The sequence below is a fragment of the Tachypleus tridentatus genome, chromosome 2, assembly GCF_004210375.1.
Source record: "Tachypleus tridentatus isolate NWPU-2018 chromosome 2, ASM421037v1, whole genome shotgun sequence".
Taxonomy (NCBI): Eukaryota; Metazoa; Arthropoda; class Merostomata; order Xiphosura; family Limulidae; genus Tachypleus; species Tachypleus tridentatus.
The window spans coordinates 87,690,738-87,708,236 of record NC_134826.1 but is presented as its reverse complement, the minus strand read 5'-3'; the positions used below and the strand labels follow the sequence as shown (position 1 = coordinate 87,708,236).

General features: G+C 36.1%; 1 protein-coding gene across 5 annotated transcripts in view; it reads left to right on the top strand.

The window, feature by feature from the left end:
• Positions 1-15,514, top strand: part of LOC143244433 (thyroid hormone receptor beta-like) — a 78,185-nt gene extending 62,671 nt beyond the window's left edge. For 4 of the 5 annotated variants that reach the window (XM_076489076.1, XM_076489078.1, XM_076489079.1 and 1 more), the window contains exon 3: positions 13,157-15,514. In XM_076489076.1, coding sequence (XP_076345191.1) covers positions 13,157-14,520 — 1,364 coding nt within the window. In that variant the 3' untranslated portion in view covers positions 14,521-15,514. Of the gene's footprint in view, positions 1-10,095; positions 10,348-13,156 lie in introns of all 5 variants that reach the window. The other variant, XM_076489080.1, reaches the window with a different exon arrangement.
• The last annotated feature ends 1,985 nt before the right edge of the window (positions 15,515-17,499 follow it).

The following is a 17,499-nucleotide window of genomic DNA, read 5'->3' as shown; positions in this document are numbered from 1 at the left end:
AGTAGTTCTAACTAGGTACATTCAAGTTTAAGTTTATTAATAACATCTGTAGTTATAAATAGGTACATAGAGCTTCAAGTTTATTAATAACATCAGTGGTTATAAATAGGTACATTCTATTTTAAGTTTATTAATAACATCTGTAGTTATAAATAGGTTCATTCAGCTTTGAGTTTATTAATAACTTCTGTAGTTGTAAATAGGTACATTCAAGTTTAAGTTTATGAATAACATCTCCAGTTATAAATAGGTACATTCAGCTTTTAGTATAATAATAACATCTGTAGTTATAAATAGGTAGATTCAAGTTTAAGTTTATGAATAGCATCTGTAGTTATTAATATGTACATTCTATTTTAACTTTATGAATAACATCTGTAGTTATAAATAGGTACATTTTATTTTTTCAGGTTGTTAATAACGTCAGTACTTCTGTCTTGAACGTTTACCAGTTTTATTTATAAATCGACATCGTGTTAACTTATATTTATAATAATAATAATAATAATTATACTAGTAGTACTACATGTATGAATATTATCTGCTGTCCAATGGCCAATCTTCGAGTTTAAAGCCACGTAAAAGCACGACAAAATATGAGTACAGATGTCCCGTGTCATTTGATAACCTCCAATAAAACAAACAGTTACTTACATTTGTAACTCCCCATCTTATTTAAAGGTGAGGGGGGGTATAATTACTTTTATGGGTGCCTGCCTTTACCTTTATATTTGGGAGATGATCATTGTAAATAGCCAAATTTACGAAACAACTTATGAACTGATAAGAAATAAAAAGTGTACCTCTGGCCACTGACATAGAAAACATGTCAAGTATGTCCAACTTAGCATACGTACAATTGGGTGAAGAAATCATACCATATGACATATGCACTGGTAACCATGACCTTCATAAATGTTATGGGAAAAACTAAATAGGAACATAATTAATGACCAGTAGAGCAATGGAAACTTTCACGAACGTTTCAGAATCACACATACATTTGCTGAATATGTTAAATTCCGAAACGCTCATCAAGGATGTTTACAATTATTGTTGTTACTCTGTTGTTCATTGTTGGACATGTCTTCCATCAAATGCATCAAGAACGGAAGTATTAGTGTTTGAATGTAGAAGGTAAAGTTGACGAATGTTGATATTTAGGCTCGAGATCTATACTGAAGTATCTGCTAGTTCTTGATGCCCGCCATTGTTCAGGGACAACTCACGTGACTCAGCTGTGGTTTTGTACGACGGTTTGTCTGTTATTATTAAACTATCAGATGGGAATTCCCTTATTCTGTTATCATTGTAGGACGGAACTCTTGGCTCCAAGCTGCTAGAGTCGCACCTTATTACACCGTCAAACCAGTTATATAGAAAGATACTAGACAATAGATTATTCATTTATGTAGAATTATTTTCAAAGCTACCAAAATTTAAAAACAGTTCAAGAAAATACCGACAAACTACTGACCACTTACTTAGATTAACAGAGGAGATAATAAACAGCTTTATTGATGACAAGAAACCTCCAAGGGAGGTCGAAACTTCCTCTGCTTATCAATAAAAGTATTAATACGTATAGCAGCCGTTATGGGATACTATAAACAGCTTTAGTAAAAATCACTGCACAGTCAGATGTTTCCTCGACTTACAGAAACCATTCAATAAAATTTGGCACAGCGGTCTTAGATGTAAATTGTCAAAAATGTAACTAATTGAAATTGTTTGCTGGTTATCCAACTTCCGGGCCCAGCATGGCCATTTGGTTAACACTCCTACGAAAAGTGGGGCCTAATAGGCCCCAGAGCAACTTGAAAGGTTATTAATATTAGGCTAATAAATTTGTATTTAAATGAAATTGCCATTTCATTTGATTCATTTCATCAAGTAGGAGTGTTAAGGCAGTCGACTCGTAATCTGAGGATCGCGGGTCACGCCAAACATGCTCGCACTTTCAGCTGTGGGAACGTTATAATGTGACGTTGGTAAGAGTAGTCTAAGAGTTGGCAGTGGGTGGTGATGACTAGCTGCCTTCCCTCTATTCTTACACTACTAAATTAGGGACGACTAGCACAGACAATCCTCGAGTAGCTTCGCGTGAAATTCAAACCAAACCATATACTTGTACCAAGGGTACGTCATAAAGGTTCTGCTGGAATGAACACACTGATCAAATTTAGGGTATGAAGTTACTTTCATGATACCTTATGCAGTGTCTTAACTATATAGAAAGGAGCTAGGATATGGCTCTGGTATATGCTAGAAGGAATGAATTTAATAGCACTACACATATAAACATTGATAAAAACAGTTTTTAAGGCTTTATATTAAGTTCTGTCGTAATGCCACGACCCAAAACACGTAGATAATTGTCAGTACAACAAAAGCTTTATGTTATGCTTGTTGGACTCTCTGACAAATTGTTGCAGATTTGAAATGCTTCTTTAACACTGTCAAGTATGTTTAGATTTTATATTTAAAAAACAATGCCTGTAATAAGTCGTCACATAAACTCGTGTTAGTAGTAGTATGTGCTTAAGCCTTTGCGTTTTCGAATTTATATTTGTGATACTGATAGAACCATGATTATTAAACTTGTAAAGTTCACATATGTCGCTAAACTTGGATATTTCTAGCTTTGTTGAGGTATTACAGAATAAGTTAGATCAGTGTTTGTTGGATAAGTACTTAGAAAGCCAGCTTTGTTTACAATAAGTGCAATGTATGAATTTGTCAGAGTTTTAGCCATGTTTAATATAGATGGGAACCCACTCAGTAGCACGACTCGAGACAGGTTCTTGACGTAAAAGTGGATGAGTCACTTAGGTCATCCAGTCAGTGTTACGTTGCTGATGGTGAAGCTAATAGAACTTATGGTGTATGAATTACAAGTCAAAATGCTGATCATCTCTTTTTACAAATCACTAGTTAGGCCTCATTTGGAAAAGTTTTAGTCACGCTATGTAAGAAAACGTATAAACTTATTGGAAAGGTTCAGAGGAGGACATTATCATTATTCCAGGGATGGAAGGGATATATTAAGGGGATAAGTATAGGTCTCTCGAGTTATTTTTCTTGAGTAAATATATTTGAGGTGATCTTATTGTATATTATCCGGGAAATCAATAAGACAAAGGCTTCCCATGTGATTGTGGTACATTCTAAAGACAGTAGGACGATGCCTGGCATGGCCTGGTGGTTAAGGCGCTCGACTCGCAATCTGTGGGTCGCATGCATTACAAAGTGAAGTTCAATCCCCCTATTTATTAGTAAAAGATTAGCCAAAAAGTTGGCGGTGGGGGTGTTGACTAGTCTACTACTGCTAGGTTAGGGACGGCAAGCGCAGATAGCCCTCGTGTAGTTTTGCGCTAATTTCGAAACAAACCAATAGATCGAAAAGACGTAAGTTTCAGATTTGGGAAAGACTGGCTAGACTCCAGTTACGACAGTGTTATCTCTTACTGGGGGGCTGACCTAGGAGAGTAGTCGAGGCTGGCATTTTAAAAGCGTTTAAAGAGAGAATTGGTAACTTCCTGAAAAGTAAAGGATGGATTTAAGTTTTTATTTTTAACCCGAGAGTGAGAGTAAAGGGACAGCCCTGTGGGAACAAATGGTAATGTTGACGTGTGTCTCTCTATGGAATCAAAAAATGCCATTTGTGGCCTAAGACGGAGTTCATCATTCGTGTGTTTTTGTCCAGTAAGGGTTAATAATTTTGATAACTTTGATTAGCAGGAGCATTCTGCTAAATTTTTTTTTTCTTTAAAAGGTTGTCAAGCCCTAAAAATAAAGCAAAGTATTAAAAAAAGTTTGTTTTTCGCCGAGTACTCCAAAATATCTTGTTCAATATTCTGACAAGTGGCTAGTTGACATGTTAGAGAATTTTTTTATCTTCAGTCAAATTAATCCTGTTCTAGATTGGTGAAACAAGTTTGAAGACACCCTATAAAATATGACACTCGAAGGTTTAACCAGGGCAGACCCGGCATGGCCAGGTGGTTAGGGCGCTCGACTCGTAATTTGAGGGTTGCGGGTTCGAATCCCTGTCACACCAAACATGCTCGTCCTTTCAGCCGTAGGGGCGTTATATTGGTACGATCAATCCCACTATTCGTTGGTAAAAGAATAGCCCAAGAGTTGGCGGTGTGGTGATGACTGTCTGCTTTTCCTTTAGTCTTACACTGCTAAGTTAGGAACGATTAGACCAGGATAGCCATTGTGTAGCTTTGCGCGAATTTCAAACCAAACAAACCAGTACAACTATGACCAATCGCGAAATTTTGTGGCAAGAACAAACTGATTGGTGAACAGTGCAATAGCGTTTTATGTATTAGTCTTAATATATGAACTATAATTGCTGTAAGCCGTATCATTATTGATGCTTTAACATTATGTGGTTATTTATTTAAATGTCACCCAGTGGTACAGCGTTGCGTTATGCGACGCTAGAAACCGGTTTCAATACCCGTGGTGGGCAGAGCACAGATAGCCCTTCGTGCGTATCTGTTTACAAACAGGCTTTTTAAATATCAGACGACTTGGCCACTTGTTACTGGCGGATAAGGAAAATTAGTTCATCCAGCAGTGAAAGGTAGGCACATCCATTCTTCAATTGTAACGAAGATTAGAAACAAAGATCTCAAACCGACAAGTTTTGTATAAAGATCATACATTCAACGAGTATTAAAATATATTACATATCGGATATCTTTCAAGGAGCCACCACTTCCAATAAGACAATCTAAATATTATTCTGTCGTTGACTTCAGCGTGACTAACTTGCTTGCTTTGATGAGTTTTTACCTGAAAACGACAAAGAATCTATACAGAGGGACACTTGCTGTTCAGTACATAAATATGGATTTGAAACAGCATATTGCCCAGTATGATGAAGTGGTTAGGACGCTTGACTCGCAATCTGAAGGTCACGGGATCGAATCCCCTTCACACCGAACATGCTCTCCCTTCAGCCGTGGGGGCATTATAACGTGACTGCCAGTTCCATTATTCGTGTAAAATAGTAGCCCAAGAGTTGAGGGTGGATGGTGATGATTGGCTGCCTTGTCTTAAGAACACTGCTAAATTAGAGATGTCTAGAGCAGATATCCCTCGTGTAGCTTTGCGCGAAATTCAAAAGAAACGAACAGCATATACCAAAAAACTAAAATAAACCAGAGGGAATTCTCAATAGCCGTGGCACTTGAAAATATTTTAGACAGGATTAAAAATAAATTAATCTTAGACCTCCTTTGTCCAAAACTGTAATTAGATCTCAAATCGGTTAAGGGATGAGGGAGCTATGAACTGAAAGCTTGTACTTGAAAAAACAAACGATAATAATAAGAACTCGAGAGACGTTCTACGAACCGTTTTGCCGTAGCTGAAAAATTCCAACTAGATACCCGTCAAACACGTTATAAGAACATTAAGGAGAAGTCATCACACAAAAAAAAATACATTTGTACCAATTTTTAAGTTTTTTCTTTTTATTTGACCACTCTAGTAACCCCTCCAATAAAAAACAACAACAAAAACGCATAAACCTATCTTCTCCAGGATCTGCCTCCCTGTAGTGCAGCAGTAAATCTGAAGGCTTAAGTGTAGAAATCGAATTTCCACACTCGCGACAGGCACAGCAGAGATATCATTTTGAACTTTTTTTTTCTTAATGGCAAACAGAGAAATCTTAGGACTACTTAAATATTTAGATAAATTGTTACTCGAGTTCTCCTGCAGCTATTAAGCAGGTAAACAATTTCGTATAAATTTGTTTCATGGACCGTCGTCCATGACAATAGTATAAAGGACTATCTAATCCCATGAGCACATATGGAACAAATGAATGCTACTAAAAAATACAATTGTTGGACTTGTTTCCACCATTGTTCAACCTTCTACCGTGGAGACTGAATGTGTTATTTTTCACCATTCTTCAATGCCCTAACGTGGAGATTGAATGTGTTATTTTTCACCATTCTTCAACGTTCTACCGTGGAAACTGAACGTGTTGTTTTTCACCATTGTTCAATGTCCTATCGTGGAGACTAAACGTGTTTTCTTTTTCACCATTGTTCAACGTTCTATCGTGGAGACTGAACGTGTTGTTTTTCACCATTGTTCAACTTTCTAATATGGAGAACGAACGTGCTATTTCTCACCGTTGTTCAACGTCCTATCGTGGAGACTGAACGTGTTGTTTTTCACCATTGTGCAACGTTCAAACATGGAGGCAGAAGGTGGTGGATAAACGTTGTAAAATGTGTGATATTCTGTTATTCGTTGCTTGTTTTATTCAACATGTGATAGGTCATTTAAAGAAAGGTGTCTTTAATCGTATAAACCATGCAAAGCGTGGTATAAAGTTTGGATTCCGTGACGAGTTTTACAACAACTTCTAGAAAAGGCTCTTCACCCAATTTGAATTACAAAGTTGGAATTCTAAACCACGGTTTTTATTAGTGGGACTTTGGAGATCTGATATTCAATTAATTAATTTTACTATCGAATAAGACAATGAACACTGAGTCATTTACTTTTACTTATGTGTCCTGCGATGAATAAATTAGATGTATCGATCTGTGTCTCATAAAGTAATAAATATTTTTCCCTCTACCAAGCCCTCTAGTGGCACAGCGGCATGTCTGTAAATGTATAACGCTAGATGCAAGGTTTCGATACCCGTGGTGAACAAACCACAGATATTCCATTGTATACCTTCGTGTCTAAACTATAAAAAACATTCTCCAGTTTAAACCGTGAGTGAATATTAAATTACTTTTTTACAATTATCTATCTTTCCACTTGTTTCGTAAGTTGTTAAATTTCGTCTACTAAAGAACAAAAGTCGAAGCGATTGTTTTAGTCCTTAGTCGTGAGCGAAGATTATGGTAAAAATTGGGATAACTTGTTTTGAAGTGAATCATATTCCAGACAGGGAGAGTTGGGAACAGTGAATTATAATAGTACTGAATAATGTATGGTTTGTATACAATTGCGATTGTCTCATGTGAATGGTACAGAAGATACCTAAAAAGTTCATACAGTTGTTCTCTGAAATGTGGTTTAAACGGATAGCTCTCGATTGTGTGTTGTTTTTTAAGTGCGTATGACGATAAGGTATGATTTGCATTGAAGAAGGCTTATCAAGAAATCATCCACCTTCTTAATCCATGATTAATATTTGTTTTAAAACACCCACGTAGTGACTCTTTCTTACTGCCCTTTGTTGTTGTTTCCAACTTCAACATAACTAGTTCTGGTAGTTTTGGGGTAAACCGGTCGTTATTTGAAACCGGAATGTTTTAAGTTTGGTTAGGCTTAAACGCTATGCGTGAGAACACGTGTATCGAATAGCGTACTCACATGAATATAAAAATCACGTAAAAACTAGCTTTGATTATATAATTAAGTGTAGGCTACAGCCCATAAAACTTCGTCTTTTATCTAGAATGTTCGATTTTATTTTATACGAAGGTAATTCTAACTATTAAGTACATGAAAACCTTTTTTTATTAAGTTAATCAACAAAACATGTTTATTTTAGACTAACATTCAGTTTGAAGAAATGTGTTTTTGTTGTTTTATGTTTACCACGGGGAATCGAACCTGCCGATCAACTGGGAGACATTTAAGAAACATATTTTGCATAATCTGATGGAGAAGGCATTTTGGTTCTTTGTGGAAATGTTTGTTAACCCTCAGGTCACCCGTTTGTTTTTATAACGTTTACTACCGTTGAGGCCCGATGGTCAGGGTGGTAAATTCGTAATTTACGGGTCGCGGGTTCGAATCCCTTCACCGAACATGTCTGACCCGTCACTCATGTGAACATTATAAAATGTGATGGTCAGTCCCACTATTCGTTGGTAAAAGAATAACCCAAGAGTTGGCGGTGAGTGTTGATGACTAGCTGCCTTCCTTCTAGTCTATCACTGCTAAGTTGGAGACGGTTAACGCAAAAAGACCATCGAGTAGCTGTGGTCAGAGTTCAACAAACAAACCACCGGTGAGATCACATTCAGTAATTTCATGTTCGTGACTGTTACTACTATAAAGAAATATTTGGATGGAATCGCTTATTTCTTATGTAAAATAATTAAAGCAATTAATTATAATATTGGTTATATTTTTATGTCTCTTTGCAGAGACTTGCTAGTTTTCTGTTGTTTCATCCTTCTTCCAAACCCTTTTTGATTCTTTCATTTCTTACTGGATTGACTTGAAACTTGATAAGTTATACTTTGGTCCAATATACCTAGACAAATTTTTAACTTTTTTTTTTTAATTTAGGTGTTTTTAAGAGTTTTATGGTGTCAAAGGTCAGACAATCCAGAACTCTATATTTTGAGTTCCTGTGCGTTCATACAGCAGTAAAGCTGAAATCTGACACAAATATAAATTTTCATGCATCCAACACATTGATTTAAAAAACAAGTTAAATTTGATTATCGCAGGAGGTCAAAAAATGTATAATATTATTAAGATTTTTTTGACAATTTATGTGGAGTTTGGTTCAAAAATACTTTATTTATAGCTCCCATATATGTAGATAAAAATATGGGATATGACCAGTTTTGGTCATTTTAGGGGTGGTCAAAAGGAAGATTAAATAAACTAACAAGATTTTGGGTTTTAGTACATAGCTTATTTTGGTACATACCCTAGTTTTAGTACATACCCTAGTTTTGGTACATACCCTAGTTTCGGCCAATTCACATGAAATTTGATACAAATATACTCGTTGGTCCCAAACAGAAATTTCGAAAATTTTGGAAATTGACAAAAATCTGAGGTTCGATTCCTCGCGGGGGACACAGCAGGTAGTCCAACTGTCGCTTTGTTCTGAAACAAAAACAAAGAAAAAACTCTTTCTCTCCATTAGCACAGCGGTAAGTTTGCGGACTTATAACGCTATAACTCGGGTTTCGATACCCGTGGTGGACACAGCAAATGTAACCTTTTATGTAGCTTTGTATTCAGTTACAAATTATAGATAAACAATTTTTTACCCACAACGTCATTACCCAAAGGACAAGAGGAGCCCATTAAAATTCGGAGAATGTATCTACTGTTAGTGACTTGCGTCAGTTATTGCTTTGAATCCCAAAGCACAAAGGGAGGTCCGTTTGCTAATTCTGCGTTATATTATACATTATTATTTTATTCACACCTCAAAGGATCGCTTATGTTCATAGTACATCGGTAGAACATCTTTAAGTAATAATGTAACAAAAACGAATATCTCGTTATGCAACAGCGGAGAGAGAATATAAGCAGTCCAAGTTCATTCGTGTAATAAATAAATAAGCATTGAATCAAGACTGAACCTTAACATGGCAATGTGTAGCTGAACGCATGGAATCTAGTACAGCCACTATGGGCTTCTGTGCAAAGATGGCGTTGAATAGCTGAGCACATAAATATTCAACCCTTGTGAAGGTCACTCGCTATGCACGTGAATGTGGTGACGTTACGCCATGTTACTTATTGACCAACTTTCTTAGCGTAAGTTGCCTTGGTGAAGGTTGTTTGGTTCTCGAACCTTATAGTCTGCAGTTTGTTTGTTTTTTGAATTTCGGGCAAAGCTACACGAGGGCTATCTGCGCTAGCCGTCCCTAATTTAGCAAGTGTAAGACTGGAGGGAAGGCGGTTAGTCATTACCACCCATCACCAATTCATGGGTTACTTTTTTACCAACGAACAATGGGATTGACCGTCACATTACAACGTTACTACGGCTGAAAGGGCGAGCATGTTTTGGTGTGATGAGGATTCGAACCCGTGACTCTCAGGTTATGATTCGAGTGCCTTAGCCACCTGGCCATGCCGGGCCTGATCTGTAGTTTAGAAAAAACAACAAAAAACAATATCGTTCTCCTGTCTTGGTCCTCTAGTTTAACTATGTTATACTTCTTTGTTGACATATTTAACTCAATGTGATTTTCCTGAACCCAATTCTAATTATTAAATTAGATGACAGATGTTGTTATAGTCTTTGCATTTTAATATAAATTGTTAAGTCTAAAATTACGATGTGGGGTACATATACTGGAGAATATTGACAAATTATGACTTTTTTTTCCCTCACAGCACAAAGAAAGATGAAATCCTCCATTTTTATATCATATACTTGGGGGGATTCCAGCACTGATTAAGGAGTTAATTATAGAATAGAAGGTGACCTAATACGGTCGAAGAGTTGTTGTATGCTTTATTTTGGTAAAAATGTTAATACCCATACAAGCTGTTCCGAGATGCATTTTTACTTCAAGTGGATTTCTCGTCATCACGAAGTTTGGTGACATATTATTACAAAAACTTGTAGCCAACCAATAAAATCAGGTAACCACCAGCAATTTTTTGTATAGATAGCTTAGAAAAAAATTCCAAAATTGATATATGTCTTATTATAATATGCATTTGTATATTTATAATTCCTATTATAATAGAACAAGTCTGTGTCCTTCGACCAAGGCACTGATAAAAAAACTGTTATTTTTTTCCTACTCGACCTAGATCTGATCTGGCAGTGGTACTACTTCAAACATGAACGATTTTTGTTCCTAGTGCAGGATCTATCAATTCTAATAGCACGTGGTACAAGGTTATTGAACACTTGTCACGTTTATATCAGCAATAAGGTTGTTTAAACTTTTATAATTCCGGTTAGGTAGGGTTAGAGCAATGGACAGTAAAATTTATTATGTATTAAAACTACTGGCATGGCTGACATTCTAACGGTTAAGGAAATTTATATATGACTCTCAGGTTGTGTTAAACATTCTTAACATTCGTTATTAGGTGGTCCGCATGTGTACAATATGGCTGCTTCTCGTTTCTATAGTATAATGTTTGATTATTTTGTGGTCTACTGTTCTTGATGTAATAGACCTATTGATTTGTTTGTAGTCGTGGTTACTGCCTCTTCTATTTTTACTGTATTACACCGTTGTTCCTATTGAATGAGATGAATCAAATTTTAATTGCTGAGTAATAACGAATCTGTCGTTTCTGTACACTTTCCAAGGACGAAATGGCATTATTTGTATTTTCGAGAGTGAATTGTAACGTGTACATTGTAAAATGATGTGTACTGTAGAAGAGGATTAGCAGGCAGAAAGAGGAATAGCGTGTTTATTAGTTGGGAATGAATCACAAAATATACATATGAGAAGAAGCCATGATGTGTATTGTTATAGAATTGGTTTTTAAAATGCTGAGTATGATCTTTATGTGTATTAGTGTTGACTAAGTTTCAAGATGTAAAGGTGGAAATATAAGATAAATTTATTCAAAATATCGGACTTTGTTTCAACTGTGCGCCTAACGAGGTGAGGTGACCAACTGAGCGAGCGAGAGGCATCTGATTCCGCCCCTTTTAATGCTCAGTCGAGAGACTTCTCGAATATTCTAGTAAACTGAGCGTGGAAACGAAGCAAAAAAGTGATACAGTTTGCTACAGTTATATCAAGAACAGATACTACATATGAATAATATATTTGGAATTTTACTCCAATATCCTACAGCCAGTGTTTGAGGTTATCAACAATGTATGCCATTTACACATTAAACTGTCCCAAGTAAACTAAATTTCACGGCACAAATCTATTGCACTGAGTAGATTGCAGGGTATTTCACATAGGGCTCATAAAATGTTAAAAGGTAGTACAATAACTCAAAATATTGATGATGTTCAAATTCTGACTACATTTTTTTATATCAGCACCATCGAATCGCCTTAACCTATGGACTGCCAAGTATTTCAGCTGCTACAATACAACTCTAATGCTTCTTCATTTTGTAACTTTTTTCGTGACGCCATTTTGGATCGAAAGTGAAACAATTTGTAAGTAGGTCAAATGAATGTATGGTGCTGTCATCTAGCGTTGAAGTTAGGTATTATTGAGAACAAATTAACTCGTCCGTGGCACTGTGTTACCGATCGGCTTGGACTAGTTATCTCGTCTACGTCACTGAACAGGTTAAATCATTTGAGTTTTCTCCAGTAGCAAAGTTTTTATTGTTAATCTTTATTTCATATAGTCTTGGTGAGTGGTTATTTGGAAATGCCGGGCTCATATTGGAATATCACACATTTGTTTGTGGTTGTTTTTTGTTTTAACTTGTATCCCGTATGTTTTTTCTCAGTTATTTAACGTTTTTTATTTTAATGTATATCTTACAGATTTTTCTCTGCTATTTAGCTTTCCAAGGTGGAAAGTACATGCTTCGTTTTTTTCACTTAATACCAGACCGGTCCAGTTTCTATTGCAGCATATCCAGTCACCAAACCTGTTAAACATATCATTTCTTTCTTATACCCAACCACTAAACCTGTTGGATGTTTTATTCTTCTATTATATCCAATCACCAAGCCTGTTGAATATTTTATTCTTTTACCTTACTCAATCAGTAAACCTATTGGACATTTTATTTCTCCATTATACCTAACCACCAAAGCTGTTCAATATTTCATTCGTCTGTGTTATCCAATCACCAAATCTGTTGGATATTTCATTCATCTATCATATCCAATCACCAACGCTGTTGAATATTTCATGTCTCTTGGGAATTTTCCATTCCTGTATTCTCTAATTACTACACTGTTTGAGATTTTCTGTTCCTACATATTTTGTTTACTGCAGTTAGATTGTTTTATTTCGATTGAATCTGATGGAGGAACTCTGTTATAATATTCAAAAATTTAATTTAGAATTAAAAACCAATCAGACGAACGATTCGAGCTTGGTAGTCATTTCAATCTTACCGCGAATAAAAACTCGGCTGTGGGAGGATGCTGGCAACGAAATACGTGAAACCAACACCAATCATGAGTATCGTTTAATGCCATGGATAGCACGGGTGCCTTCATACCTCAGAAAAACGACTCAAATCCCTCCCAAATAAAACATTACTCCTTAAGCCTAACTAGTACGTTTTTATAAGTGTATTTGCATAGATTCGGTTTTCTTGAAGTATTATCTCTGATCATTGCTCAGTATCATATCGTAATCAATAATGGCTTTGCTGGTTTGGGTTCCAGAGGCATTTCAGGGTCCTAGTGTAGTACATGTACTTCATCTTGTCCATTCTGATTACTCGGCTCTTTCAGTATCCTTATGTTCTAAACGTTCGATTTTCTATTTTCCAGGAATGAGTCTGCCCCCTAACGGCAGTAGAAGCACTGGGTTACCTGCAGAAAAGGCAAGCAGTTCTTTGAGCAGACACCAAAAGGTTTGTGGAGTGTGTGGAGATCGATCCAAAAGTTATCACTTTGGTGGAATTTCTTGTGATAGTTGTAAAGCGTTCTTTCGGCGCTCCGTCCAGAACGAAGGGTACAAACATTTTCACTGTCCCTACGAAGGGAAATGTGATATCACTATCAGCTCGCGAAAATGCTGTCAGTATTGTCGCTTTCAGAAATGTTTAGCCATCGGGATGGAGAAAGGTTGGGTGATGACAGAGGAAGAGCGACTGCACCTCTTACGTAGTCGAATGGAGAAAAGGCAACGAAAAGGTGCGACAGAATCCGATAGGCCACGAAGAAAAACGAACGTGTACGATCACGATCCGGACATCAACGAAATGGGAAAATTCCTGACGGAGAATGACGTGCAAGTCATTGAATCACTAATTACCATATATGAAGTAAGCTACCAGGCAGTTGGTTTCAGTGAAAAGCTGAGCACCCAAAGATCTGAGAGAAGTCGCACAGAAATTATTGACATGTTTTTCACGGTAATCAAACAATTCGCCCACTTCGCGCAGAATCTGGAAGGCTTTTCGGTGATTCCGCACAGCGACCAACAGGTGTTACTTCGTAGCGGGGTCATGGAGATGTGCTTTCTGCGTGGCGCTTATGTGTTCGACGAGAAGAATGGATGTTGGCCAGATCTGAGAAAGACCTTGTACAGGGACTCGCCCCAGTTAAGAGCTGAAGACATCAAAAAGTTGGTGTCGCCGACTCTGTTTGAAAAACACATAAAATTTGTAACAGCGATCAAAGAATTGGATCCAGATGAGCCAACGATAATGTTACTCCTCGTAACGGTTCTCCTCTCTCCTGATAGACCAAACTTGGAGAATGTGGACTTAGTCGCGAAGCAACAAGAGAAATATTACATTCTGTTAAAGAAGTACATGTTGTGGCGCTACGGATCAAGTCACACATCGGTTCTCTATCCTAAACTCTTCTTGAAGCTGCCGGACCTGCGAGAGTTGAACGATGCACACACCGACTATCACTTGAAACTTGACAAGGACGAAATGGAAGAAGTCCAGCAACGGCTCTCCAATCTCAAACTGGACTCCTCCAGCGAGTCCAGCTCAGCTCCAGAACCATACGGAGTAGCAGTGAGACATTGGAGTATTAGGAGAGATCTCTTGCTGGACTTAAGGTCTTCCTCGCCCCTGGACCTCGAAGAGGAGTCCAGCTCCAGTGAAGGATCTGACCGTTTTGCCATGTCGAAACTAAAACATGGCGTTGACCGAGCGGTCGAGGAATTGCAGCCTTAATAAAACACAGTTCAAGACCCTTAATGTTAATAAACAGAGGGTTTATTTATGTGTATAAACGTTTTTTTTTTATAAAGTATGGAAGCCTGATAAATTAAGCAAAAAAATTAATAGATTTATTTATGGCTAGATCTCTTCCTTGTTTACTGTAATTTCTCAGTAAAAGTATTTTATAGGTTAACATTATATTGAAAACAATCTTCCTACACATTTTCTTTAGTTTTGTTGTTTTTTCGGTTGCAAGATAATAGATTTCTTTACCTTCAGTGATTTGGCCCAGCAAAGTCAGTAGAGCCATGTTGAAACATTTCAAATAACGAGAGTTGTCAAAATCTTTCTATACATATATATCAAATTGAAATCACCTTGTAACATGCTACACATATTTCACATGAGCAAGCAATCCTACGTTTCAAGTAGAATAGGGTAGATAAAATGGGTCTGTGAGGTTTTCTATCACAGCTCATAGGCGGCGGAATCTCGGGGTGGAGGACAACAATTATTCTGTAACAAACTACTATTCTATATCTCAGTACGGCTGGTATGGGTATTAAAAATGTTACTAAAATAGAGAACAACGTTTCGACCTTTGGTCATCTTCAGTTTTAATACCAACATCAGCCGTCTTGAGATGCATTTTTACTTCAAGTGGGTTTCTCGTCATCACGAACTTGCCATTTTGAATGGCATATGGTAAAGGTGTGTATAATTACCTATAAAAGTCGATGTCCCAACTCTGAATAAACAGCCACAGTTAATATATCAAATGAGGTGTTTCCCGTATTTTAATTTGTTCGCCGCCTATTGGTAGTTAGATTTTTTTTCGGACGTTCCAGGCCACTAATGCTCCAAAAGTTGTTATTTTATTTTTAAGAATAACGTTTTTAATGAACTGATTGTTTTTTGTATCAAATTTACTTTGTTTTCTTACTTAAAACGTCTTTCAACACTGTAAATTTATATGTTTTTAAATCATAAACACTCATATTTGTTACTTCTTGCCTTGAACTCGACTTTAATTAGTTTTGGTTCCAATGTCTAATATTAGTTCATTGGCTTAAATGCTTGTTGGAGTTGATATTTTTTGTATACGTATTGAGCTAATATTGCCCCCAGTGGCACAATAATATGTCTGCGAACTTCTGCTAAAAACCGAGTTTCGATACGCGTGGTGAGCAGAGCACAGATAGCCCTGTGCTAGCTTTGTGCTTAACAGTAAACGAAAACAACAACTCATCTACTATATATGCATACCTTTGGACCTTACATAGATATATTTATTAAATTTAAAAGAAATTTTCCAACTTATATTTAGGAAACCTTTTTGTTTCATAAAGAAGTTGAAATATTTTATTGGTGATAATCTGTCCGAAATAACGTATGCAAAATATCTTGCATGAGAGTTTTTTGGTTTTTTCTTCATTGGTAAATATATCAAACCAGTGGATCTGTGACTTTCTGTTTTTGTGACTGGGGCAGCTGCCAGATTGTTTTGGAATAACCACTATATTACTTGACAAAGAACTATGAAAAACATACACTCTGATTTGAAGTAGGTGTCGTTCTTTCTTTACTTATATTTCTAATTTGGAGAGTGAAGTCCTCTTGGGACTCATTTGGTGGTTGAGAAAAGCTTATTTAATAGGTCCTGGTGATGAGAGTATATAGGGAAAATCTTTAGGTGTGTATGTGAAAGTGTCTGGTAAGAACGTTCAGTAAATACGGTGTTCAGGGTCAAGTCTGAAAGGCTTTTTGAGGACAGTTTAAAAGATCTCATTTAACATTGTGGTAAACTGTGATGATCTTCTTTGTTATAATCAATGTAAAATATTTATGTTTTTGAGGTATTTCTTTTTTAATTATATTATTTAATAACACAATTAATGGATGTTCTATTCCATGGAGAAGGGGGGAATAGGTTCAACCGCACACCTGGCTACGAACTGTTGTCGCCTTTGTTAATTATATGATGGGTTTCTATCGCAGATAACCCTCTTATTATGTTATAATATTTTAAATTTACATTACTTGTATACTGATGTAGTGACTGAAAAAAAGGAAAACATATTTTCTGCAAATTTAAGATGGTGGGGATTTACCTATTCATCATAAATGTATCTTTACTACTTTAATGTAAATTCAAATTAAAAATAGGTATATTTATTTTTCATTATCCGATACAGTTATTGCATCATTCAAAAATAATACGAAATTTAATTACTAGGTTTAGGCAGGTATCAGAGGGTTAAACATGGCTGGCGTCTTTAATTATTTTAGAGAATTTTTCGTGTTGTCAGTTTCAAGCAGATATGGCGTCATCATTGAATCTAGTACTACGCACAAAAGCCAAGGCCATCGCGTCAATCGCTTTATTTATATCAAATGATTCGCTGAATATTTTATATATTTATTAAAATAAAAATAGAAGGAAAATATTTTCCAGGATCACACTGTAAGTCTTAAAAATATAGTGACACGTTTTAGCTCACTGTTGGATTTATGAACAAGAAATATCAGTGTTAAGGTATATAACCTTGGAATTCAGAATGACTAAAATGTTTTAACATTCACTTATTACTTAGAGAAAAGCTTCCGATAGTTTCTAATTAAAATTGTACGTGTAAGCACTTGTATTTTTACTTCGTTACATGAAAGAGGTAATAATTATATGTGCGTTTTTAAAGGTATATTTTTATCGTTTCTACATTGATTTGTAATAACATATTCCAGATCTTTGGTTAAAGTACATTAATTCCTCTATATTATTTTATTTAAAAACAAATATGGTTTTATTAAGTGATAAAAACTAACTGTTTTCTTGATTAATAACTATGTATATTTATTCCGGTGAAGCGAAGAGGTCTGTTCCCGAACTTTTTGTAGGTTTTCATAATCAAACCATGTTGTAATCGATACGTAAGGGAAATTTTGTGTTTAAATGGATACAAGGATAAATAAAAATTATTGTTTTATTACCAT